General features: G+C 48.8%; 3 protein-coding genes across 3 annotated transcripts; all 3 read right to left on the bottom strand.

The window, feature by feature from the left end:
- Window positions 1-562: 562 nt before the first annotated feature.
- On the bottom strand, window positions 563-12,019 carry NCF2 (neutrophil cytosolic factor 2). Its single transcript, XM_030033977.2, has 15 exons — window positions 11,761-12,019; window positions 11,185-11,267; window positions 10,771-10,879; window positions 10,411-10,545; window positions 9,931-10,038; window positions 8,880-8,939; window positions 7,697-7,740; window positions 7,339-7,480; window positions 6,988-7,050; window positions 6,521-6,599; window positions 4,801-4,844; window positions 3,884-4,035; window positions 3,698-3,809; window positions 3,287-3,449; window positions 563-1,217 (listed from the first exon to the last, which is right to left on the bottom strand). The coding sequence occupies exons 1-15, from the start codon at window positions 11,932-11,934 to the stop codon at window positions 1,120-1,122; spliced, it is 1,566 nt and encodes a 521-aa protein (XP_029889837.1). The 5' UTR covers window positions 11,935-12,019; the 3' UTR covers window positions 563-1,119.
- A 4,097-nt stretch (window positions 12,020-16,116) lies between these two features.
- Window positions 16,117-21,024, bottom strand: ARPC5 (actin related protein 2/3 complex subunit 5). Its single transcript, XM_030033685.1, has 4 exons — window positions 20,815-21,024; window positions 19,902-19,974; window positions 17,919-18,095; window positions 16,117-17,403 (listed from the first exon to the last, which is right to left on the bottom strand). The coding sequence occupies exons 1-4, from the start codon at window positions 20,955-20,957 to the stop codon at window positions 17,341-17,343; spliced, it is 456 nt and encodes a 151-aa protein (XP_029889545.1). The 5' UTR covers window positions 20,958-21,024; the 3' UTR covers window positions 16,117-17,340.
- Window positions 21,025-22,789: 1,765 nt separating this feature from the next.
- Window positions 22,790-24,211, bottom strand: APOBEC4 (apolipoprotein B mRNA editing enzyme catalytic polypeptide like 4). The gene is made up of 2 exons (XM_030034250.1): window positions 24,186-24,211; window positions 22,790-23,817 (listed from the first exon to the last, which is right to left on the bottom strand). Exon 2 carries the CDS (start codon window positions 23,768-23,770, stop codon window positions 22,790-22,792), a length of 981 nt encoding a protein of 326 aa, XP_029890110.1. The 5' UTR covers window positions 23,771-23,817; window positions 24,186-24,211.
- Window positions 24,212-26,516: the final 2,305 nt, after the last annotated feature.

Below are 26,516 nucleotides of genomic sequence, written 5' to 3' on the forward strand. Positions count from 1 at the left end.
TGCAGTTCGGGATGTTGGCTGTTTGCAGCCAGTTTTGAAACAGCATACTTCTAAATGTGTCAAAGGAAACTACAGAGATGTTCTGGTTTTGAAATGACAGGTGTTCACTGTATCCAGACAGCTCTTCAGAGTAAGTTCCTTTAAAAATAAGTATGATACTTAGGTTATTGGGACAGTGGGGTTGTCCCAAACTTGTGTGATAGGATCTGAAGTGGGGAAACCGCTGCCCTTAGCACCTTTAAAGGAAAGTGTTCCCAATGCTGTAGGTGACTGGCCATACCTACAGCTTGCGTGTTTTGAGGATGGGGCACGGTAGATAATTTTAAAATGCCCGAAGTACCAGCTGTCAGGAGCCGGGGAAGGTGAAATACTGTGAAAGTAGTGCCAAGGACAGAGTGGGGCAAACCTCTTGAATAGGGAAGGGGGTATCAAAGTTGTGTAGGCTTTTATAATGAAGACAACTTGGCCGCTGTATGACCTGCTGAGATTCCAGGCAGTGTCTTTCTCAGTTACTGTCTCTTCTGACTGTTGAGAAAAAGCTTTGAGATACGGCTCCCAAAGGTGAAACAAAATGTGTATACTTTTATTGGTGGGGGTTTTCAAAGTCAGTGTGATTTTGAAGTGAATTGTCAGTTGGAGCAGGGTGAGGCTGCACGGTGTCCCTTAAGCTCTTGGGGTTGGCAGTAATGTTTTAAGGAAGCAAATGCTGTTCAGCCTTGCCTGGTCTTCAGCTTCCTGAATGCCAGTTCCTCTTCTGGATCTGTTGGCAGGGCTGTAAATGCAAGTGGCACCACCCTCTCAAGGGTTTTCCCGGCTGCCAGCATGTCTGTATAAAAGCTTTGTTAAGGGTAGGGCAGGTGGGACAGAGCAAGTCTCTTGGCAAGCACAGGTTTTAGGACTGAATGTATTCCTAACCGGAAGACAATTAGCAACTTTTTAATAAGTACCTGTTTTAGAGAACAATGCAAAAGGTAAAATAAAAAAATAAAGCTTTTAATACAAGTAGCAATAATATTTAAAGTTCATCTTCAGATGCAGTGATTAATATGGAAACTTCTTAATTGCAACAGTTGAATTCTTAATTTCTTTCCATGTCCATGACTTTAAGCTCTTCTGAAATCACATCTCTGGGTCTTTAGTGTTAGACTGTTGAACGAAAGCGGATGGGAAGATGCCTATCTTCCCATTGCACTGGCCTTCTAACCAGTCTTCATTCACTGGAAGATAAAATCGACACAGTTTTTGTCACCCTAGGGATATACAGGAGCATAATAACCTCCATGTGCTACAGACAGGCTTGAGATCACCATTTTAAGGTTTTCTGCTGATAAACCTTTTAGCCATGCTAAAGCTTGGTAAAGAGAGGAATGTGGAGAAAGGGGCTGGGGAGGAATGAGGTAGAAAGCAAAGCTGTAAGGTAAGAAAGAATGCACTGCCAGATGAAAGTGGGAAAAGTAGATAAAAATAGAGACCAAGGGGCTTAGAAACTACTTTGAATAGAAGACCACGGAAACAAAGTGTGGAGAGCAAGGATCTGAGACCTTGGGCTGTCGTCTTCAAGATGCCAACTAAAGTGTATTTTTACCTGCTGTTCCATGTTCATATTAAAAAAGGAAAAAAAAAAAACAAAACCCACCCAAAACAAAACCCTCTGTCTGCTACCCTGGATTGAGTAAAGCATAGGAGCTCTGAAAACTCTTGCTGGTTGGGAAATATTTAGCTCAGCAGTGAAGGAGAGAGTAGGATTTTGGGGTGGGGGGAGTCATCAATGTTGTACAGTGCAAAAACTCACCTGTACAGCAGTGGAGAGGGGACTATGATTGCTTGTGTGCTGCTGCTGAAGCCTGCCAGCCAGCACAAATTAGGGATAGAGCTACATATAGCAAAGTATCATATTTGTTTTGCCTTTAAAACTATTTCTGATGTCTTGATTTCACTCAGGCTCAACTGAGGAGGGAAACAAATGCCCTGTGCAGGGTCTGTATGTAATTCTTCACCTGATACGGGCTCACCAGCAGCTTTTGCTGAAGCATGGTAACTTTGTCCTCCCTCCTGTGCATTCTGCACAGGCTTGAAAAGATCCAATTCAAAAACATGTTCTAGATCTTGCTGAGATTTAGTCTGTATTTAAGCCTCAATTCTCATAGAAGCACTAAAGACTAATATCGAAGAGGATTGAGGCTAATGGAAGATTGTACCCTTAAAAAGAAAACCAGCCAGAAAAAGGTGCCAGGTGAGAGGAATAGGAGTAAGAGCATTTTCCCATTGCGGGGGCGGCAGCCAAAATGAGGCATCTCCTTTAAAAAATAAACTGCGATCGGTAAGCTTAAACACAGCTCAAGTGAAACTCTCCTGTCTTGAAAGTGTTTGGGGAAGGGGGTGGCAGAAATGAGGGTGTGATGCAAATATGTTGGAAGAAGTGTGTGTTAACACTGACGCTTGGGTGGGAAGCCGACAGTAGAGCTGGAGGACCTCTGCTGCTGCTACAGCACAAGGCCGTTGTGGTGGAAGAAGGCACTTGTAGAAAGCAATCTTGCAGACTTTAGCTCCTGCTTGTCTTGTGGCTCCAGAGAACTGCCTGGTAAGCCGAAAACCCTGTCCTTCAGCAGGAGCATGCAAAGAAGAAGCTAGAAACACCTCAGTAGGTTGGATTTTTTTTTTTTTTTTTTTTTTTTTGTCTTTCATGGGGATGGAGCAAATTTGCCCTGTGAATCTGGAAGCTGGAAGCTCAGTGACAAAGCTCTTAGCAATGTGAAGGAAAGCAACTCTCATGTGTCTTTGGGTTGTCCTTTCCCCTGGCTTCCAGCTGCCACCTCATGCTCATGCAATCTCTGCAAGCTTCTTTTCTAACCCATCTTGTAAAGTGTTTGCATGCAGTGCAAGCTTTCTCAGAGTGCCCTGTGGCAGAAATCTGAGCAGGCTGTTTTCCATCTAAACGTCGCAAACTGCAACTTGCAGGAGAACTTTGGTGTTAGTGAAGACTGCCTGAGCCAGGCTGTTGCTCTGCAGGTCTGCAGCATGAACAGTTTGTTTGGAGGACAGGAGGGTTTGGGGAAAGAGATCAAAGTCCCCAGTGAGGCTTGTAGGATCCACTGAAGAACGTGCGTCCAGTGTCTGACCAAATACCTGAGAGTTTTTGGCCTGACTGGCAGATGTAGGGAACGCACAACTTCCACTGAACTGAGCAGCAGCTGTTCCAGGTGCTCGACATCTCAGGGTCAGACCCATGCTCTCACCAGAGCTGGGAGGTCCCTCCCCTCCCCTATTGCAGGAAGAGCACGATTACCTTTGGATAAAATGAGTATCACGTCTCCCGCCTGAAATTCCAGGTCTTCAGGTTGGGTGGCTTCATAACTGTACTGGGCTACAACTTGGGTTGGTCCTGTCTCCTCCAGTGCTGGCTCCTGCAGTGACTCCTCTGGTTTGCTGTCCAGTAAAAACCCTTCTCCCTAGGGCAGGAAATAAGCTGGTAAGGACACCTTTTGGCTTCTCCTTTTTCTTTGTACCAGGGTAAGAGACACAAGCCCTGCTTCTCCTCTTTGCCCGCTCTTTGCTCCTCTGCCTTTCATGAGGTCGCTGCCTTGCTTTGAAAGCCACAAGCCTGCGCTCGCAGCAAGGAAAGCAAAGGCAACGTCTGCTTAGGTTCCGTGCCGGGAGCGGGCAGAAAAGGTGGCCGCCACCACCAGCCATGACTGACCTCTGTGATGTCGCACCAGACTGTCAGACAGTTGTCCTTGCTTTGGCTCCAAGCTGCCTCCAGGTTATCTGCGCTCAGTGTCACCAGCGCTTGGCTCTCTGCAGGCTTGTACCTGGGTGTGCAGAGGACGTAGGGTAAAGGGTGGGAGCCCTGAAAACACAGCTCCTGCAGCGGGCAGCACCTCACCTCAGCTGTGTGTGCTCGGGCTGGAGCTCCAGTTTCTTGCAAACCAGGTCCAGGAGCTCTGTGTAGGAGAGGCCTGGCTCAACTTGCAGGGCGACCGTGTATTTGTAATGCACCTTGAGGATGTGGGGGCTGGAGATGGCTGCTTTGGCCTCCTGCAGGCGGTAAACTGAATGTCAGAGCTTGCGTGGCTTGGTGAGGGTAGGGAGAGGGGACTGGGATGTTGAAACTGTGGTCGCTTGAATCAGCTCTGAGCTGCGGGGCATCAACTGGCTACTGGTTGGGGAGACATCTCTGCTAGCATGTACAGCCTTTGGTACTTCCCTTGGGGCAGGTCAGTGGCAGTGCCACCCAAGCTATGGTTGGATGTGCGCTGGTTGGCAGCCCTGGGCTTGTCCCAGGAGAGAGCACAGTAAGAGATTAGGCACTTGGTAACTAAATTTTTGGCTTTCAGGTGACCAAATTCAAGGTGTGTCCACCCTCCAACCCCCTCATTCTTTTTTTTGAGTTGGGTTTGTCGTATTTTTCCATCTCTCTCCCCAGCGTGAGCTTCTGATGCGCTGACCCTGCCCAGGAGCATGGGCATTACAGCCAAGCTCTCTCCTTTTTCTCCCTTCTCAAATGCCGCAGGTCAACCAAGGTGAGAGTCGTACAAGGGGTCTGCTGACAGCCTCGGGTCCACCGGGGAGCGGACCTGGAGGAGAACTCCCAAAAAGCAACCCTTGTCACCTCTTTGGGTCCTGATGACCTGCTGGCCCCTAGCCCTGTTGTTGTGCTTCGGACAAGCTCCTGAATGATGAAAACCTGAAACATTTCCAGGGCCATGGTGCTGGCCAGGCATGCCAGCACTTTTCAACGTGCAATAAATGCAGATTTGTAATGCCAACAGGATCTCAGGGTCTGCGTTCACGAGATGTTACCTTTGCTGCGTCTCTCGGCTGCGTTGCAGTAGCAGGAATGTAGTCTGTGGAGGATGAAGGAGGTGGCTGAGCAAGTGGGACAGAGTAGGCCTTGCTGCTCTGTGCCTAAATACACATTCAGATCTCCTGCATGCCCTGTCCTCAACACCCATCATGATCTGCAGCAACATCAACCAACCCCGGAGCCAGCAGTGGTCCCTTGAACGGATGCAGCATCAGCTGCGATGGGCTTCATCTGTTAGATTTAGATATAACCACTGAGCAGAGGTTTGGGCTCTGTGCCTTCCCTCTTACAGGGATGGGACTTTAGGGGTGAGATGTCCTTCCTGGGTGGACTTAAAAACAAAAAAAACCCAAAACCTTCAGCTGCTCTTTGCTGTTCTGATCTCCCTAGGTCCACACTGAAGACTGGAGGCAATCCCTGTCCTTCTCTGGGGTTGTAAAGCTAAATTCAGACCTCCGGGTAGGGTGATTTTATGCCAATCTGTTGAATTCTCTTCACAAGGATCTGCTCTCCGTTTTGTCAGTGCTTTGACACGACTGTGCTCGTTATGGGAAGAGACAGAGCTACGCTGCTGAATGCAGTCCCGCTGCTAGATCTGCGATGGCTTTTGGTGCCATAAAGATGCTCTTTGAGGTTGTTGGGTGCCTGAGCTGTTTTCCCTTAACTCCCATGAGCCGCAGCCATCTTCTGTATCAACTTTACCACTGCACCGCCTATGAGGCTGCGCTGCTTGGGACACGAGCCCTCTCCCGTCATTAGTGGTCTTTTGGTACACCTTTCCCCACCATCGACTGGCTCAGGCCCACCTCAGAGCAGGGGGCTTGGCAATTGGTTGTCCACATATTCCTGTTTTTTTTGGCAGGTTGGCCATCAATAGCCAGAATAAACTGCAGCAGGTTAACACCCGTGCAGTACAGTCTCTGCACAGTGGTATTTTCTACCCCAAATGTGTTTTTCCTGCAGTGGTGTGGAACTCGCGGCTCAGCCGCAGGCTTCTACATCTGAGCACCGCGTGATGTTTTCTGGAAAGGGCAACTCACAATGCTTCCTCCCAGCTCTTTGTTTGAGCTCGCATTCTCACGTGTCCAAGACACACACGGTCCCCAGCTTTAAACAGTAATTTCGGACCGTGCACCTGAGCGCTCCTGCAGCAGTGCAGATACAGGCAGCAGAGCCCTGTTTTGGCTTCCCAACATCCTGAACCAAGTGTGCTGGGCATGATGCGGTGGCCCTGGTGCCCCAGGCCTGGGACATGGGAGACCGGGGTAGCATCAGCCAGGAATCCCTTTCCCAGGGCAACTAGAGCTCCTTCAAATCTAGCCCAACTCACAGCAGCACTAAAATCATCGGAGGTGCCCTGCTATAAGGAGAAACCCGTAAGGAACCTTCTACTTCAAGACTTGGACAACTGGGGCCCCGTTCCTATCCCCAGGCCCTTTTTCCGATTAGTTGCTGTGCTAATTAAGAGCATGGAGGGACTTGCTTTCCTTGGGGACCCACGTGCTCTATTTTACTCAGCACTGCAGCTGCTGTCTCTGCTTCCTGCTTTAATGTCTCCCCATCCTTGACTGCAGATGGGTCTGGGAACAAGATTGAGATGAGCCGTAGCCCTGGTCTTAAAGTGTGAGGTCATGGCACCAAGGAAACCATCTCAAACTTGCTGCTGGGTGTTTTGCCCCTAAGGCACCCCCATCCCTTCAGCTCCCCCTCACTGACCCGGTGCTGGCCGCCGCGGCTTCTCTGGAGCGGCAGAGCTGGGTGACTCTGGGATCTCTGCTTCAAGAGGGGTTTCTTCCTGTGCCGGATGGGAAGAAGGTAGTGCTGTCAATCCCACCCTTCCTAAGGGACCTGGGGCACTGCTGCCTCATGGAGCCCACTCTCCAACCCCCTATTTTCCCGAGGCCTGTTTGGAGTCTTGAACTGGGGAGGGGTGACTTTGCTACCCCTTATCTCCCTGGCATTGCCAACCACCACCCAGGGGACCATCAACACACCATCTGCCCAGATTTTGCAGGTCTCTGAGCTCATGTTAAGGTGACCATGAGCCAGAAGGACCAACTCCAGCATTATGAGGAGGAGGGAGTTGCAGGTATGGGTCCTGCTGGAAGGCCCGGAATAGGTGGTGGGTGCATGTGTGGGGATCTGCCCTCCCCAGGACACCATCTCCTCCTGGGCCTCCTCACCTGGATATGCAGCTTGTTCTGGAGCTCCACAGGCTCAAGGTAGTTGCAGGGGACGATCCCTTTCTGGGGGGGAAGGAGAGATGAGTGGGGATTGCTTGGCAAGGAGGCAACCCACTGCTGGAGGACACAACTGAGCTTGTCCTCGCCCTGCCCTGACTGCAGGAGAGTCCCTGAGGCTTGAAGGTTAGTTGCTGCAGGTTGGATGGGTTTCACTGAACCATGTGGCTTAAGCCAGGGCAGACATAAGGGACTTAAGTCAGAAACTCAATTGCTGATGGCAAGGCTTCGCCCTGCAAGTCCTCTGCAGAACCCCACAGCATCTGCCCCCTCCTGCCAAGCATGCCCCGGTACCTTTCCGTTGAACATCACCGTAGCCCAATTGTCCTTCTCTTTCTTCAGGACAAAGACAATGTTTCCCGGCAGGACCTGCAGCTCCTCAGCAGTCTCGGGGATGAACTCGTACAGGACGCGGTGCGGCTGCCCTTTGAGGGCCCTAGGTGCAGGAGCAGCAGACAGGTCAGGAAAGCAGGTGACATTGTTGTTTTACTTTGTAGGGGGAACCCAGACCTCTACCTCCGTGTTTCTATGATCTGTTCCCAGTCCCCCCTGAGTTTTGGGTGCCAGCTGGGCGCTCGGCTGCGATGGTGCAGGATGGGGTTGGACCTGGCTGTGTGGGTTAGTATCTTTGTCTATCCTTCATTCAACTTACGTGAGGATTTCTGGGGTCTTGGGCCTGGGTGGGGGACCAGAGGCCTGCCAACAAGAAGACAAAAAGAAAATGATCAGTAACCTGGAGGATTTCAGTTGCTTTGCAGAAATGTCCTGCAGCCTTATACCATGCCTGCCATCACCCCTACACAGTTCCTTCCTCCCTGCGCTGGTGTCAGGTCAGACGATTTGAACCTAAAGGGAGTTTTCTGCTGCTTTGCAGCTGGCTGCAGTAGGTTTTCAGCTCTCTGCCACCCTGATGCATAAAGCAGCTGCCTTAAGTGCCATGAGGAATATCACTGGCTTTGCTCCTTCTAAGGAGCAGTTTCCTAATTCTTCCACCTGCGGCTGGTTTTCAGACACAATCCTGTTTTCACTCTTGATTTTGGGTTGAGCTCACAGAGTGTTGAGATCAAGGATTTGAGATCAGCTGGTTTAAACTAAGTTGTGCTTCCCCGTATTTTCCCATTACCCTGCTTGTAAAATCCTATGCTGTAGTGCTTTATGGTCTCTCCTGCCGAGGTAATTTAAGGTCTCTGGCCTCTGAAGAAGCTACTTGAAATAGGCCTGACTCCTGTAGCGAGGTGTCAACAGTTGGCTGCATTGAGAAGAGCATATTTTATCTTGTGTAATGGTGCCGCAGGCTGCAGCGGCCGCACTTCCCTGTATCCTTCCAAAAAGCTCCTGTAAAAACTCTCGAGCGCCTTTAGAGATGGGAAGATGCTGCTACATCATCAGAAAAATGGCACGGAAAATGTAAGTGGCTTCAGGAACTGGGAGGAGGATGGAGAATGGAAACAGAACTGCTCTTGTTTCTCCACTCAAGCTTAGACAGATGAACCCTAATGAATCTTAGGGGGAGGGTCTGAAACAGCTCCCTGACGAAAGCCGTCACCCCACAGCAACGGCGGGGGCAGAGGACGTGCCGCCAGGCCACTGCTTCTGCATTCAGGGAACCAGCTTAACCTCAACCACAGACGTAGGTGGGTTTGGGCTGTGCTTTCTGATGATGGAGAGAGCAGCTGAGATGTGGAGGCAGTGCCCGCCTCCTCCCCACAGCAGTAGCAGAAAGTTCACGGTGGAGATGCTGCTGTTTGCTCCCTACTGTGAGCCAGAGCCCTTGGCAAGCTGTGGGATGATACCCATCCCCACGTCCCCCTGAACTTTCACTGGTGGTGCCTTACCTGTGGTTGGAGTGGAGCAAATCCTGAAAAATCGTCCTTGTCCACCACGGATGCCACCACCTAGAGCCAAAGACAGACAGGTTAGTGACTTGGTGCTTGTAGACCTCTCTTAGACCTCCGATGTCCACCCTTCTCCTTTGCTGTTGGCCAAGCCAAATTCCTCAGGATGCTTCAGATTCAAGAGGAGCTGTGATTTTAGGCTAAGCATCTTTGACTACAGGCTGAGTGCTTCTGGCACCAAAGCTCACCTCTCAGCTGTGGTAAGTTCTCAGCTCTTAGCTTTGCTGTTACTGTGGTTAGAGCCATTATAACCTAAAAGTTTCCCTTTATGTTTTAATCACAAATGTTGAAGGGAGCCAAAGTGTCCAGCTCAAGCCTTTACCTCCTATAGGTGACTTTAAACATGATTTAGAAAATTCATAAATGTTTGTCTGCATGTTTCTGGGGTTCCCCTGACACCCAAGGAGCTGCTTAGCTCTTGGTCGTCAGATTCCCCAGTGCCTGCACAGCCAATGGTTCCCTTTCTGGAGGAGCGCTGCCTCCGAGGACCTGAGCTCAAGGATGATCTCCCAGTGCTTGGATTTTGCACACTCATGGGAGAAAAGCTTACTCGCTTCTCTGAGCTGAAAAGCCCCTTTCAAATGGAGCAGGGGAAGAGCTGGAGGTCATTTGTGGGTGTCAGATGTTAAATAGCTTCTTTTTCCCCCTGAAAAAATCTTGGCTCGAGTTGAAGCTCCAGCAGAATCTTTCCAGCTCGTTGCTGACTGACTGTCCCTTATGTCTCGCTAAGGAGAGAAACTGAAAATAGGCCATGCTCTGCAGAAAAATGCTTTTAGCTCCTCTAGTCTTGCAGAGTCCCTGTTCCCCATGAGACACCTATGTGCTACCCCTCCCTCCATGCCCGGGAGGATCCCTGAGGCATGAACCAGCTCCATAGCTCTGGCTGCCCACCAGGCAGCAGACAGCAGCTCAGAGGGGTGGTGAGAGGGTGGTCAGCAGCTCTCCTCAGCCCACAGGCTTGTCCTGAATAAATAAGATGCTTCTTTCTTACCATAGCCTTTCCCAGGTAGTCCTTCTTCTCCAGCTGAGCCACTTGCTTTTCATTTGGTCTAAACAGCTTCCCTGCGGGAATGGCCACCAGCTCGCAGAGTTTCTGCTTCTGTAGCACAGAGAAGTCATAGCACTCTTCAGAGGTGAGAGCAGGGACTGCTTAATGTCCCATTCTTTCTACCTCTGGGGTTAAAGTCTCTCTCCATAAAGTCAAAACACCACCGTGCCAGCCCAACCCCAGCCCTGACGTGGTCCACTTAACCCGGTCTTCCCATCCTTGCCTCCCCAGGGACCCAAAGCTCTTCCCACCAACTCATATCGCACTATGACACCCACATTTTGCTCAGCCCACTGCTTTTTTCTCCGGCTCTGCTAAAGCCAGAGGTAAAAGGCAGTTTCTCTGTCACTAGTATTTTTCTCCCTCCTCCCTGTGGGGCTGCTGTGAGCAAACACAATGGCTGCAAGACCTGCTCCTCCTTACCAGGATGGCTTCCATTGCCCTGTCGATCTTGTTGTGCTGGGGCTCACTCTTCATACTCATGGCCAGTGTCAGGTACTCTTCAGCTTTCTTCCAGTCCTCCATCGTGGCGTACACCAGCGCGATGTTGTAGAGTATCTGCCGGAGGGATGGGAGCAAGGAAATGAGCTTTTAGAGCAGCCAGACCATTGCCAGGAGTGTGGCGAGGGAGAGGACAGCAGGGTGGTGGCACCGCACAGAGCACTGCACCAGTTTGCTTGCTTTTTTGCAAGGCACAAAGAGAGGTTGGCTGTCTTCTCCTTAGATTTCTTGAGATAGCGAACAACCCTTTGGGATCAAAACTGCTGGTCAAGTCTTTCTCACCTCACAAGCAAAGAGCCTGTACCGCAGCCCCAGGATCTTGTAGTCGATGAGCTGGTTGCCTCGCAGCTGGGCCAGTGCCTCTTTGAAATCTTTGATGGCATCTTCATGGCTATGGAGCAGAGGACAAGGGCATCACCACCTCATGGTGGCATCCCTCGCAGATGCCTCTAAGTCTTTACTTAAACTTGTTTGAGTTTAGTTGGGTCTCTCCTATCTCCTTGTAGTGTTTTTGGACACCCCAGGGGGAGGAGAGATGCTCCAAGGTTGGTGTTAATCCCAAGACTGCACTGCTGATGAACAAGAGCCTGTTTTACCTCAAGGCCCCAGGGTACCAACCTGCCTGGGGCCGTCCTCAGCCAAAGGCTGGCATCTCTGCAAGTGGCAAAAAAAGAAACTTCAAACCCTTCCACTCACTTCTGCCTCCGGTAAAACACGGTCCCCCGCTGGAAATAAGCCACTGCTAGGTGCTTGTCACAGCCGATGCTCCGGGTGAATGCCTGCATGGAGGTAGGAGGGGGACAAAAAGGGGGTGAGAAAGCTTTAAAAAACTGAGGGTGTAGAGTGGTTATACCTGTCCTGCTTTAGCTCAGTGGCCTGAGCTGGGCTCTGGGCTATGGCTCCCTACAGCGCTGGGCACTGGATGGTGGAGCCTGTACTAGGCTCCTAATTTTTTTGAGCTGGAACCATCTGCTACTGCTCGCTCGGCAGCTTAGTGCCCTGCTGTCACATCTGGGAGGGAGAGAGTGCAAGCAGCAAGCCGTGCACCTCTTCTCCTGCTTCACCTTTGATCCACCGAGAAAACAGGTCCAGCAGGAACAGCCCAGGGGTGTCACACTTCATCCCCACTTTAAAAGGCCCTGAATCCTTCCCTTAGTCAGACCATGGCCCTTAATTCCTCCCTTTCCCACCGCATCTATCTGTCTGGCAGGTCCGCGTGCAGACTCACTGGTGCCTGTGAGCAGAGTAGTGACTGTAAGGGCTGTACCTTACCTCCTCCGCCTCGGCCAGCTTCCCCAGAACAAGGTGGACGCAGCCAATGTTAAAGCAGATTTTGGCAGGGGGGTTCTGGACGGCCATGAAGGCGTCCAGGGCTGCCCTCCATTCCTTCCCGTCCGCCGCGCACACCCCTTCTTGCCACAGCCGGATCGTCTCAACCAGGGACATGGCGCGGTGGGAACAGCACGTGGGGTCCCCGGCCGCGTCTTGGGTTTTGCCCCTCTCCTCGTCCTTCCTTGTGGTGCTGCTCAGGCTCTCTCTAGCTCCCTTCTGCCCGTACTTCTGCCTTCCCTGCTGCCTGTGTTGCAAACCTGGCAGGAAGTGGCCTTGCTCACGTCAGTGAAACACAGCCCCGGGATGGGGAAGTGGGGCAGAGGCTGCCTCAGCCGCAGACGGTTTCCACGCTGCGCTGCCATGGGTTGCACGCCAGGTCCTCTCTGGCAGCTGCTCCTCGCCTCTTCGGGTTTTCCTTCTCCGGGTTTTTCATGAAAAGCCATGGATTTTGTCGGCTGGGTGGTTGATCAGTCAAATTTAGGGTTGCAAAGCCACAGGGCAAGCGCTGCAGCCGAGCCCCTTGTGCCCTCCGAAGCATGGTCCTCGATGAAGGGAGTTGCTAAATAGTTCCCGCAGGCATCTCCTGCAGCTGGGCTGGGGCTGTCCTGCCTGCCTGCCCAACCCAGAAGGCGAGGTACAGCCCAAGGCACAGCCTGGGAAACCTTTTGTCCTGCCTGTCCCCGCCACGGGGTTGCCCCAGTGAGGAGCTCCGCTGCTGGGGGTGCATGGAGCTGCCCAAGGATGGAGCTTTGGGGGGCAGCGGCCGTGCCACGCTGAGCTCCGGCAGCAGTGGTTAACTCGCGCTCAGCCCAAGGTCACTTCTGTTGAGGTGTTTTACGGCCAACAGAGCGTAACCTGGCTCCGGAGCGCTGTTTGGGAGGGTAGGGGGACACTGAGCATGTGGTAGCTGCAAAGGCAGCGACGACTGGGGTCTGACCTGCTTGACTCAGAAGGTTTGGAGCTGGGTGCTCCACACGTGGTTTCAAAGTAGGTTGGGAAGTACTTTGCCTCTGCCTCATCTACCAGCGATGCTGGTGTTTTGTAAGAGCTTAAAATAAGTCAGCAGGACTTGGCCCTCGTGCATTTACTTACACTTCCCCAGCAAATTACGATGCCAACAGCAGGAGGGAGACTGTGGAGGAGACTTTTGTTTAACTTCTGCTCGGGAAGAAAGCCAAGCCACTGAAGAGCAAGGAGTTGGTTTTCGATCAAAAGTAGGACAGAGCACAATCTTGGGCTCTCTTTGGTTCTCCAGTTGTAAGTGTGCCCTTGGCATTCCTGTGCACCCAGCTGGCTCCCGTGGGCTTCCTATGGGAGCATGGAGGAGAGTCTTGGAGCTCCGGAAAAGCAGAGGGAAATGCAACCAGCCCAAGTGATGCTGAAGGAGAGGGGTGGGAATAACAACATGGTGAGCGTGAAAACACCCGAGATGCCTTTTCTCATTCCTTTGGGGAATGGGAGACCCCATCTCATAGGAAATGGTTCACCTTATTGTAGGGATAATTTTCTGCTCGTTTAATTATCTGAATTGGCACACCAGTAGGATCAGGTTGATCCCAAAACTGGTACAAGGGGAGCTGGAGGAGGATGCGAGATCACCCCTGTGACAAGTGTTTTTCCTTGCGTTTCACAGAAAGATGGGATCTGAAAGTTGCAAGTGCAGCAAACGCTCAGAGCAGCTATACTTCTGCTTGGTTATTTTTAATGTAACATTCAAGGAATTTCAAAGCTGCCATAAACACACCCCGTCTAGTAAGAGTGAGTCTCTTGTTCCCCTTTCTCTTATCAAGTTGATTTAGTAGGCAAACGTTTCTTCTACGATAACATCCAAGAGGAAGTAAGTAACAGCGATGGTGACATCTCCCGTGGGAGATTCTTGGAATCTGGCACAAATGCAGATTGCAAGAGACAGGTAAGATATACGCAGAAACGCCCAAAATCCAGCTAAGGAGCAGCAGTCATTTTTAAGTTTGTACAGCAACAGTATGCAAGATTTTATCATCATTTGTGGAGAGAAGAGACCCCAAAAAAGACTGATCTGTGCACTAGAAAACATTACACATGAAGAAAGACCAAGGGGATTGCTGTTGTTTGGGAGATATGTAACGCAGGAGGAATGGAGGAGACTGAGCACGTCCAGCTCCTTCCCCGGAAGGCAGGTCTGAGTGCTTTCTCTGCACAGGACCCGAGTTTTTGGCTCACTCTCTTAACAGTGGCAGGGGGGGAGGCAGGAGCCCGAGGGAACTCTTTGGCCAAGTGATGGGTGACTCGGAGCCCAGGGCTTGGCGGGGGCCACAGCTCCGGGCAGAGGGAGAACAGCAGTTTCTCTCGGCTGTTACAAAAGCAGGATGTGACTGATAAGGTGCTGTTGCCACACATCCCGGTCAAAGGCAAAGGCAGCGGTGGGAGGTTTGCAAGCGAACCTCAGAAGAATGCTGAGCCTTCCTAGTAGAACTCTGCAAACGCTGTCCCCCTTTGAGTAGGTCTGATCTGCATGTAGAGTATTTTTCATTGAAGGCTTCCTTCTCATAATAGGCAGGGAAATGCATTTTGCAAAATTGATTTGTTTAGGGTTTTTTTTCTTCCATGCCCATCTTCCTCTGTTTTCCTCTTAGAAACCTGTTGTGCCACATTACTCAAAGGATTAAAACACCCCCTTGGAGAAAAGAGGTAATTTTTTTTTAATGTAAACTAGATTTACTTTTTACCTTCCTGTCAATCAGTTAATAGGAGAGAGGCCTTCCTGCAAATCTTGCACTACTACCCCCACATCGGTGCATCTTCTTTTAGCACATCCCTGAACGCAGATGCAGAGGATGTATACATTTTGTAAATGTTTCTGAATACATGACAGCCTAGCCCGAGGGGAAACCGGAGAACCTTAAGATCGCTCTTCTTGTTGCCTTCGTTTACCTAATGCCACCTAGAGGTAGCTGACCTGCTTTGACATCCATTATTTTGGAAAATATTTTTCACTTCTCTGGGATTACAGCTTTTTATTAATGTTGTTTGGTTTTTTTTTAAACGAGGATTGATGGGCCTCTTAACCAAATTTGGACAAATGGAAGGCAACAGAGAAGCCAGACACAGTCATTGGGAGAGCTGTAAGGACTGAGCCATCACCGCACGTGCCCAGGAGGCTGAGGCTTCTGTATGTATGTATGGTTGAAACCTGGACATCTGTGGTCTCTGCAGCAAGGCCAAGTCTGCCACTTTGTGTGCCCAGTGCCTCCTGTTGTGCCCATGTTCTTCTGCAGAAGTTGTTAAACAAGAAAAAGCATCCTAGGGAGGGAGGGCACCAAACGGTTGAGGGGTAACCAAGCCAGTTCCCGTCTGCGCTGAGGCCCCAAGGACATGGGGCACTGTGCCCCTCGCCTGCCCCGTGGGCGACGGAGTGAGACAGGCTGGGTGACAGGGCTCTGCAGCCCTGCTCGGAAAGGCGCGGCTGCTCCAGCCGCAACACCGCGCTGGCTGCCCATGCCTGCCTGTGTCCACCGCACGCGGCAGCTGCAGCCATGCAGACCTCCGACTGTCCTGGGGAAACCGAGGGAGCAGGAGGTGGGATGAAGGGAAAAAAGGCTTTTACGGAGGCTGCCTTCATACTGATTCCTGAGTGAACGTGGTGCATCAGGAACGCTTTGGTCTGAGCCGCCTGAAGGCACTAGCTCTGCTTTCCCAAAGCAATGACTTGGGTAACAAATATGCAATGTCCTTCAGATGTCAGAGTGCTCAACACCAGGTTTCTGTATGCTGGGCCCTTCAGAAGTTCAAGCTGAGTACGTATGCCATAAGTGATGATGTAGACACACACAGGACAAGCCCAGGACTGTATCTGTGCTTAAATTATTATTCAAACTAACAATTAAATGTTTAATCTTTTGGAGCTGGGGCAGGCAGAGACACAAACAAAAGCCCGACTGTGAAGTCAAGTTTTGCTCCACACAACAGCCCTGCTAGGCCACTACCCTTTTCCTTTTGTTCTTGAGAAAGCATCTAACATTAGTGGTTGTAAGGATCTTGCTCTCTGGCTACAATTTTAGCATAGGCAGAGACATCTCTAGTAGTCCTGGTTTGGATCATTTTTTGTTGTTCAAATATCTTGCTAAAATAATCTCATATTTTTCAGTTGGATGAAGCTGTGCATGTATTGCCATTACACACAGGTACAAATAACCACTAGAAAGGAAGGCTATCAAGAAAAATAACAGAGGGGAAAAGTTTTAGGGCTTGCTTTTTCATTGTTGTCCATCCTGGAATAGCAGTCTGCTGAAACTTCAAGGCATTTCAGACACCAAGTAAATATTCAGTGACGATTTATTGTCTGGTCTTTATTATTATTACAAAAAAAGCAGATATCAAAAAACAGCAAAGATTTCACAAGTTCCCCAACAGTTTTACACAACTGAACTGCAGTAAAATGGTGAATGTAAAACACATGTATTTCAGCCCTGGCCCTAAACCTTCAATGGTGATCTGTGGCCTGGGATGCCCTGGGCTTTACTAATTCTTTTTAAAGTAGTCCTCTTTATTTTGGAACCCAATTCGCCCACTAGCTAACACGCTGTGGCACAATGCAACAGGAATGTCAACTGCCTGGTATCCATTAAGACCCTATACATCCAGAAAACAAAATACGGGAGCTCTGCAAGGATAGCGTGGATACCAGTATGTGTTTCTCAGATTACCCCAGGCAGCCTCTGTGTTGTGCTTGACAAAAATCAAATCACTTTCAAGTTGCTGAAAGGTGATTTGCTGTGTGAAAGCTGCTTTTTCTTCTTCTCTTCAGGATCTTTGCTCCCCAAAATAAAAAGAGTTCACTGGGCTGGGCTCCAGTGTAAATGGACCATCAACCTTTTAAATTCTACCATCCAAACTGCGTGACGGACAACTTCGTCCCGTTGTGACTTTCCCCGCTGCGGACCCAGCATTTGACTGACCACAAGGAACCTGAACAGGCTGTGAGATGTGAGGTTAAGGAAAATACTCAGTGCTCTGGAATAATAATTGGGGTTGGAATGGAGCCTTTGCTTTCTGTCCTATTAACGGGTGTAGGTTCAGAGGCTGACCAAAGGAAACGTGGTCCAGTTACCTATATTAATAGCTGCCTCACTTCTCAAAATATAGATATTACATCAAAACACTGCTTGGCTAGCGAAAATAATTAAGACATTGCCCTATGTCCCTCAGCACTTGGTTGGAAAGTCAGGTCCAAATCTGCCATAATTATACACAAATGCAAATCTCCCTAAACGTGAAGTTGTATATGTCGTTATACATGTCACTGAAATGTTCGCGAGTACCAAATATTCCTGTTAGAAATAAAATTGCACCTTCATAATTTTCCAGAATTTAACAAAAAAGAGATCACGATATGCATTATTTGTCAGGTATGAAAGAAGCAGCGAGAAGGCAAGCTGAGAGACAGGCGCTGCCCACAAGGCAGCAATGGCATTTGGTTGTTTGGGTTTTGTACCAGCATTTCCCACGTCGTGGATGGCAGACAACCACTAGCTGCTGGATTTAAACAGTTTTCCTGGCAGTCAAAACACGGACAATGGACCCTACTCCGCCAGCAGCCAGGGCCTGAGAAGAGAAACACGACAATTAACACCAGGTCAAGGTAGCTACAGGCTGAAATGACTGCTGATGAGAAAGGCTTCCCGACTGTACTTCAAATGAGCATCTCCCCGCTCTTTACATTAAAAACAACTCTCACACTCAGGGTGCCAGGAAAGGATGATCACATTTGCTTTGAAGACAGTTATTTAACAAGCTTTTATTTCCCTGCATAACCAAGTCACAAATTTTGCTTCCCTCTAGGAAGGAAATTCTACTTCCATCCTCTTGAATCGCTGGATTGAACCATTTTATTTGCCTCAGTGTAACATAAAACCAATTTTTAACTGTAAAATCTTTACTCAAGGAATCAGAAGTAGGCACGCGAGCTCGCATGACCGTACCTTCCTCACAGTGTGAAATATGGCATTTCAGTTTTACCAGACAGAAAGGTGGTTCTTACCAGGCTCCGTGACCATGCCTTGGCCCCAAGAACCTGCTACCACAGATAACCCAGGCAAGAGCATGCCCTATAAACACACCTTCTCATGCCACTGCAGCAGCACGGCGCTGCTGTTGTCTGAGGGGCTCTCAAAGCCTTTGTAGATGTACTTCATTAGCAGGTCAACACCGTTCTTGTCCAGCGACTGCACCGCCTTCTCAATATCGTTGGCTTTGAAAGAGATGAGGACCTTCAGGACAATACTTTCTGCACGATCCTGTCAAAAAATAAGGAGGGCAGAGATACATTCACTCTCATATAAGGTGCATTCAGATATTACTCGTCTCTCCAACAAACAAAACTAGATTTTTTTTTTAAACAATTCTAAAATCTGTTTGAATAGGGCAGTTTGTGCACAAAGCTTGTGATAATAATGTATAACAGACACGTCCTCCCAATGATAAACAGCATAAAGGAGTTTAACACGTTTGTCCTGCTCTAGGTTTTCTGCCTCTCTGCTTGTTTTTGCAATTGTCCACCTATTAAATGAGGTTATGGCTAAATAATAAATTTTCATATCGAAACTCAAGGTCTGGCAAATTCCAAAAGAATTATAAGAATTAAGTACTTGACTGGCCTCCCTTGTTATCAGAGCCTTTTCCATGCCTTTGTACTGTTTAATGTGATGCAACTATTTTATTCCACGGAAGTGCCATTGGCCAGCCTGGAAGAGGTGACTGCTGGAAGCCACATATTTTCAGTACAGTCAACTTCTGTCCCAGGCACACCGGATGCAAACTGGCAGCATTAATATTTTGCATTAATAACCATTTGGAAGTTGACCTGGATGTCATTTCAGGCCCAGGAATGTGTGTGGCATGATTACAGCAGCAGATTAGCCATGTAATCAGCAAAAAGCAGCTCTTCCTGTTCATCCATCTTAACTGAGGGAGGATGAAAGAAAAAGGTCTCGGGTTTGTTGGACTTTCGAATAATTCCATTATACAAATACTTCAAGCAGCTTCCTTCTTCAGAAATTATGGATGTTAGTTTTCTTGTTCAATTTAATATCCCATAGCCACTTGGCTTAGCGAGACCTCACATGAAAAGCTGTAAGTAAAAACATAAAAGTTCCATGAGATCAACTAAAAAAAGAAGCCAAACATCAAAATTCAGTCACTCTGCTCTCTTCAATTCCACTGCCTTCAAAATGTATTCTTAAATACATCCATACAGATCTAATGGAAACAAGTCATGAATGTGAGGACAAAGCTGTTCAGTCTTCTATACAGCACTATCTGTAACAGATAGCTGGATCTCAAAACCCCATGAAAACCCTCAGGAAAGGGCTAGGGCTAGGTGAAAAAATCTCCAGCGGTGGCCTGGTGAGCAGCACGGAAACGTGACCATTGGGCTCTCCTCAAGCAGGGAGAACAGACCTCTGCAGGCACCATCTGGGCAGCTCCACATCTTATCTGCCTCTTCCTCTTGCCGCTGCAATCATGAGCCATTCAAGGTTTATTCTGGGGTGATTCAGAAATACATGCACACAGTAGGCTCCTATATTCTGTCACAGGGGTACTGCTTGCGTGTTCTGAGGTTTTAACGTCTTAATTTTGATTGGCTGCAATAACCATCAGTTCTTCCTTTTTTGTAGGTTCACGATCCGGTTGTGCTAGCAGAGTTTCATTAGTCAGAGGTGACTACAGCAGTTGTGGTTCCTTGCTTGTTCAGTACTGAGTACATCTATGTGCTGCCAGGTCTGGATCAGACATGGGCACCTGGTGATGTGTGGAGTCAGTTAGCCAGGGCACACAATATACCACCAATGCAGCCAGGAGAACACACGAGACCTGATCTAGCACCAGGTTAAAGGTATGTGGACAGATGACATCCGAGCTACGGTACTTTGAACGAGATTAAAACACCAGAGGTCATGGATGTTTTGACATCGGGGAATACCCTAAAACCAGCTTCCTTGGCTTCCTCGAAGTACACCTGGCAGGGTGGGTGGGGTGGGGGTTATAAAAACAGGAAAGGATTTTTAAGGAGTGACCCGTAAGTGATTTAGTTAATATTTCACCTTCACTGCCTGGTTCTTTGTGTTGATAGGAGGGTTCTTCAGAGCCGCCTGTAGTGCAGCCATCATGTTCCCTGTGCCAGATGGTTAAGGACTAGACACCATGTATTTGGAATTCAACAAAACCAGCTCCGCGACAGCGATACTTGTAGCTGGCTTGTGCGTGATTGAAAATACTTAAGGTTCAGTGGATGCAATGATTCCCTCAACAGATAGCACAGATTACAGTGTAAGGTAGCAATTATTAGGCCACCTGAGGAAGGAGCAGCACCAACAAGATGCTGTACAGTTCCAATATTGCAGAATACTTCTTGGGCCTTTTGTTGAATGAGGACCCAAGTAAAAGAGATTATTCTCCATCACTTCTGCAATTTGTAGCCCTCGAGAACAGGCCTCAGCTCGGCACATCCACCTCCACCAGCCGCCGGGACAGCAACCCAGCAGCGGTCGGTGGGAAAAGCCACTCCACGAGCCAGCCAGCCCAGGAAGCCGGCAGTGGGAGCGGGCAGACGGAGCTCTCCTTTCCGCCACAGGAAACCCCCTTCCTCCATCCCTCTCGCCGCCCGCCTCCTCCCCCCATAAGACGCCTCCCAAATACCGCAGCCCCGGGACACCGCTGCCTCTGCCCTGAGAGAGAGGAAGCGGGGCCGCCTTCCTCCTGTCCGTCCTGGGCCCCTTCCTCCTGTCAGCCCCGGCCGCCCTCCTCCTCCCTCTCAGCCCCGGCCGCCCGTCAGACCCTTTCCGCCCTCCTGTCAGGACACTGCCGGGTCGCCCCCCTCCGTCCCTCGGCGGGAGCGCCGGGCACGGATGTTCCCATAAAAGGCAGCCCCGGCGGCAGCGCCCGCCGCGCCCGCCCCGCGCCCCCGCCGCGGCCGCTCCTGACGGGACTTCTTCCCGCCCGGCGGCGGAAGGATATTGCCGCAGGCACGAGTCCACCTCGCCCTCATCGGGCCCCGCTTGCCCGTCGCCTCCTTCCTCCTCATCCACGAACTTGTTCTCGTCGTACTCGTCCACATCCACCCGGCGGAACCGCGCCGACGACACCGTGTGCTTCGCCATGATCTCCCCGCTCCCCGCCGCCGCCGCCGCCCGCCGCTCCGCGCAGGCGCCCTCCGCCCAACCTCCCCCGCCCGCCTAGCCCCCGGGGCGCACGCGCGAGGCAGGGGCGCGCGCCCTGCGCAGGCGCGCTGAGGGGACGACCTCCCGCCCGCGGCGCGAGGGGGCGCAAGAGGGACAGGCGGGGGCGGAATGGCGCGGGGAGGCGAGCTGCCATTGGTTGGCTGCGAGCTGCGTCATTGCCGAGGGCGGGGCTGGTCGGTCGCCACGGTTACGGGTGCGCGCATTACCGCCCGAGCCGTCGGCGGGTGCGGCTCGCCCTCGGCCACCGGGAAGGTGCGGGTTTGCCGTCCCCTGGCAGACCGCGACAGCGCGCTCTCCCTGCGGACCTGGAGACAGCACGCGATGCCATGCGGGATCGACTTTGGTCCCGTTTTCAGATGGGTACGAGCGAGGCAGGAGGCCGCCGCCCTGTCAGGGGCCTGCTGGGGGTGCGAAGCGGGCTTCGCACAGCCTAGCGCCAGTGTGGGGTGTGCCCCGTGACGGATGGACAGGGTTTGGCTCTGAACCTGGGAGCCCGAGCTCAAACACCGCTCTGTTACTGCAAGATTTGAAAGATAGCGTTGGCTTTATCTTTCTCGGCAAAAGAAAGTAATCACCCCGCTACTACAGTGCAGGCAGCTTCTCATGATCGTGTTAGTTAGTGTTTTATCAGAAAGTGCGGAATGAGTATGATCTAATTCAAGAAAGCTTTTCTAAAAAAGCGCCTAGGTGTTGTGAAAGTAAGGGATCTGGTGGATGCTAGCGCAGTTCTGCCTCCCTTACATCCTAAAAGACTCAGAAAAACATTTGAGTTTCCAAGTAGGATCACCTCTGCTGAAGTGGAGGGTGTTTAAGGTCACACTGGGAAGCAGCCTCTTTTTTTTTTTTACTCGCACACGTAATGGCTGTGACCACAGAAAGAGTAAAAAAGGATCAGAAGCACTGCTACAAAATTAGCCAGTGTGTTTATTCACAGTTGACATTACCTGGGAAGGAACCACCGTTTGCTGGGGAACAACATGTTCTTGACTTAAGTTGCCCCATTTTTTAAGACCTTTAGTACAATAACAAATATATTGAATCACAAAGTGAAAACACTGCTCTAAATGGTAGGAACTTCTTTAGGTTACACTTGGACTGTAAAGATCTGTTATCTGTATTATCCTGTTAGATATTTCTTACTAACTAGAAAATCACACAGCTTTGTGAGGTTCCTCTTAATGGAAGGCAGCAGCCCTAGGAAAAAAACACAAACATGTACACACACAGATATATATGTATATAAACCCCCCCTATTATTAATGAAACAGCTGGTGGGAAAACTTTGCTCATATATCAGCCTTACCTGCAGAACCACCTTCTTAATAGAGGAGGAATTTAGGATACGTCATGTGTTCCACCAAAGTTGCCTCAGCTGCGAAGCTATGATCCGGCTGTAGTTGTGGTTGTAGCTTGTGGACTGTTTACATATTTCTGGTAGAAATTGCCTTAAGGGCAACAAAATAAATTAATCGCAGGAGGTAATCAGAAGATACTGAGGTTTTGGTTTTACTGCTATGGGTTTATGTTTGAAAGGTATAGGACTAAAATAAAAGCATGTTATCTTAATAATCATTTATTTGAGACCCACAGTTATTCTGTGGGTTAATTTTGTAGGAGATGACTTTATTGGTGGGGGTTCTTTTTGCCATCTGTGATCTCAGTTTTACAGCCTGAAAGTGGTTCGATTTATATCACCTTCAGAGTAGGTGTCTGCTGCTTGGAAACGTTTCAGAATTATAAGTTCCATTGAATTATTCCTTTGGCATTTTTAAATGCCTTACGATATTTTTAGGTCTGAGGTATGGATGTTCCCTCTGAAAGGGCAGAAAAATGCCTGGGAAAAGCACCAAGTCGCTTTGAGACATTGGAGGTAGCAGACTGCCTTTCATTGCTTGGAAAGGCTGTTGGGAGGCCAGGCTAGGAGAAGAAAAGGCCTTTAAGCTCTGCTGCACAGCAGGCTTTCCCTGCATCACTTGTAGAAAGGCTTTCCTCAAATATGGTTTCATTCCTCTTAAGCTGTTAATTTGATGTGGATTTTGTTCGTCTGCTAGGGTTCTTGATGGTGGAGCTGGGTGATAAAGGGTTGACCCTGGGATGCCGTACACAAAATTGCAGAGGAGGTAATGCCGTGCCGCCCCAGGCAGTCTCTGCAGAGTCACCCGAGGCCACAGGCTGGAGAGGCTCCACAAAGCTTCCCGGTTCCACACAGCTGGGGGAAAACTGTCTTCAGTGTGATAAAGCTGAGAGAAATAGATGCAGAGCGTGATTTCTGGATACTTCAGCAAGAAGTTGTAGATTTTACTTATGCAGCAGTGGTAAGCCTCGTTACAAGGAGAGTAATTTGAATAGAGCATGATGCATCCAATGTTTTCATAAGCATCTGTAACTGCATCCAGATAACCACCCATCTCAAACAGCATAGATTCTGGATGGTTGTCTTGGTCAGTACAGTTTGTAGCATGGCCTTTTTGGACTACTCTGCCCGAGAAACTCCTCAGTTCATAGAAGAGAAGGTGTTTATTTCGGAGAGTTGTGAGAGTTGCTGTTGATCTGTACGGGAAAGCAAAGACCCTGCAAAATTCTGCGTAAGGCAACCTCGCTTCTTCACCAGTCCGTATGTGGTAGGGACACTTAGCACAGATGTGGTTCTGTCTCTGCCAGCAATAGGGCTTTACCACAGTCCCCTGATTTGTCAGATATTCTTGGAAAATGGTTTTCTCTCCCAGATTCATGTTCTGTTGAAAAATCTCCCTGTTTATGTGCTATATAGCTGACAGTCCTGAATGAAAAAGGAAAGTAATATTTTAATTCAGCCCTTCAATTTGTTTTGCACTTAAGCTGCAAAAATAATAGTGGATAGTCTCTTCAGAAATATACTGAAACTTGTAGCAGCATCTAGAAACTTGGTCGATGACACAGAGAACAAAACTGTCTTGCAGCCTGGGAACACTTTTAGTTTTCAAAAACTAGCCTTTTTGCTAAAAACACGAGTAAATAATATTTCTCTGGCTTCTGCCCTCTTACCCTAGACAGAAGAAACTGCATAATAAGAAACAGCCATGCTTTTCAGGAATTGATTAGCACATGAGCCTTATGCAATCTGGCAAAACAAACAAGTAAACACCAACAAAAAAAAGGCATAATTACCATCTCAGCAGCTCCAGCTCAGGGTAATAGTAAAGATTTATCTGATTTTCTTCACTGGCTTTTTAGGATAGATTCAGAGTTTCCACTTCAGTGATATTGGAAGCTTTTTTTTTCAAAATTATACAGTGAAGAAGAAAGTTACTATTGCCCCCCCCCCGGTTTTGGCAGTTCAGCTGTAGAATGATCTTTCCCAAGTGCGGTAAATTTGCTCTAGTTGTAATGGTGATGGCAGGCAGGCTCCTTTAGTTGTTTACAGGTGCCAAGTGCTAGGAGACAAGAATACAAACAGGATTTTCTTTTGTATGGCCAGCCACCTGTGGTAGTTAAGCTTCTGTTCTTTGCTTGTCAATATTAGTTTCCTATCGTCAGTGATTAAGTTTCCTTTGTTTCTTTAGTGCTGTTTTGATACAAGGTTTTTATAGCTGAAGGATGGATGTTGTTCTAATGAATATGTTACTGAATTTGTTTCCAGGTGATTGTTATTTCTGTGTATGTCTGTCTGTTGTGCCAGCTGGGTAGACAGCTCCTGCTGTACTTCTGCTCTCGTACACAGGCAACAAGGTTGTCCATTCTCTAGGAAGTTTGTGTGTGTCCCTCTCTGAGGCTGTAATTCAAGCAAGCAGTGGGCCATTTTGTGAGTAGGCTACATTATGCCTGCTCTGCTTGAACAGGGTTCCAGATGACTGCAAACACAAGTTTTGTGTAGATGAACAACTCCTGACTCAAGCAGATAATTATTTTTCTTCACTGCTGCTCTAATTGAGCTACTCATCATCCCTGGGTCCGGTTTAATTCTGTTACTACTTTTCTGACTACGTACAACTTTTCCGTCTCCATATTTTATTACAACTTGCTTCTGTATTCCATGTTGTTTTGCCCTCTGGCTGTCAGGATTTAATTTTCTTCTTAAATTACTAATTCGGTTCATTTGCTTTGTTTTCCACTCCTGAGTCTATGCCAACTTCCATGTATTTTCCTGTGTTGGAGCTCTTTCCTGATCCAGGCCATTGTGCCGTTCTCGTTCAGATTACTTCTAAAGATTGGCTTCCTGACATCAGGAATGCTCTACTTGTCATTTTTGATGTTTCTGTACATTTTTGACGTTCAGTTCTAGTCTATAGTGTGCATTGCAACATAATCACGGCAGCAGTGTGTCTCAGAAAATGAAAAATGCGTTTGCCACCTGACACAAAAAAGAACAGGTTTGAAGAAGGGAGTGTTTTTCTTTGTAGAGGGATGTTAGGAGAGAGTCATCACCACCTCGCCATTTCTTCTGTAGGTTGCCAATATTATTAAAGACAATTTAAAAAGCTGCAAACATAGGACAAGGTTCCGATTCCTTCTGTCTCTGCTGGTATTTTTGCAGAGCTGGAATGGCCGCATGATGGCAATGTTGCACACCAGAGATGTATCCCATGTTACGCTTGTTGATCGAGGCAATGGCTTGAACTCTGTTTCAGTGTGTTTAAACGGGTGCCACCAGAGACACTTAAAATTTTATATCTCCCTCTAAAACTTGCCTTTTTTTGTTTGTTTGCTGGTTTATCATGATCAAAACCCAGAAAATATTCAGTCTTCTCAATTGATAGTGTTACATCCTTACAGGATGAGAGTCAAATCCCAAACTACCTAGTTTGATGTATTAATCAGAAGAGCGTTCCCACAACCCGAGTGCATTTCTGTGTGCGCCACACCAGCCTTTGGCTTCTTTGCCAGCACTGTCCTGGTGAGCCGGCTGGGGCTCGCAGTGACAAGGGCTGCTCGCTCTGCCTCTGCAGGCTCCAGCCTTTCCATGCATCTGAATCCTCTCCCAGCTCTGACGAGCCAGAGAGGGCCAGGGAGCAGAATCCCAATGAATCTGTGAATATAAATGGCAGAGGCTTCTCATTTGCCATGTACGTCAGTCCCGTAACAGATCATTTTGGGTGTGCAAAGAGGAAGGATGTTTACAAAAAGTGCAAGTTGAGCAAAATGGAAGAAAGCTGACCATTCATCATGTTCTCAGAATGGACATATTTCTGGTTTACGAGAAAGCAGAAAGTTGTTTTTTCTTCCTTTTTTTTGCACGATTTTTCTAAAGTAGAAAAAAAGGTGCAAATGTGTTACACAAGATCTCTTAAACTGATAAATATATATGCATGTACATATGGATGTGCGTGTATGTATACAGCCATGTGGATTAAGTAGCTAATGGGAGCACTTATCATGCAGCTCTCTTGCAGAAAAGAATTCTTTCCCATGCACAATTTTATTCAGTAATACTGAACAGCTCAGTAGCATTTGTCATCTTCAAAGCAGTTTATAAATCTGACCAAGTGGTTAAAATGTAGA

This window comes from Aquila chrysaetos, chromosome 12 (assembly GCF_900496995.4).
Source record: "Aquila chrysaetos chrysaetos chromosome 12, bAquChr1.4, whole genome shotgun sequence".
Taxonomy (NCBI): Eukaryota; Metazoa; Chordata; class Aves; order Accipitriformes; family Accipitridae; genus Aquila; species Aquila chrysaetos.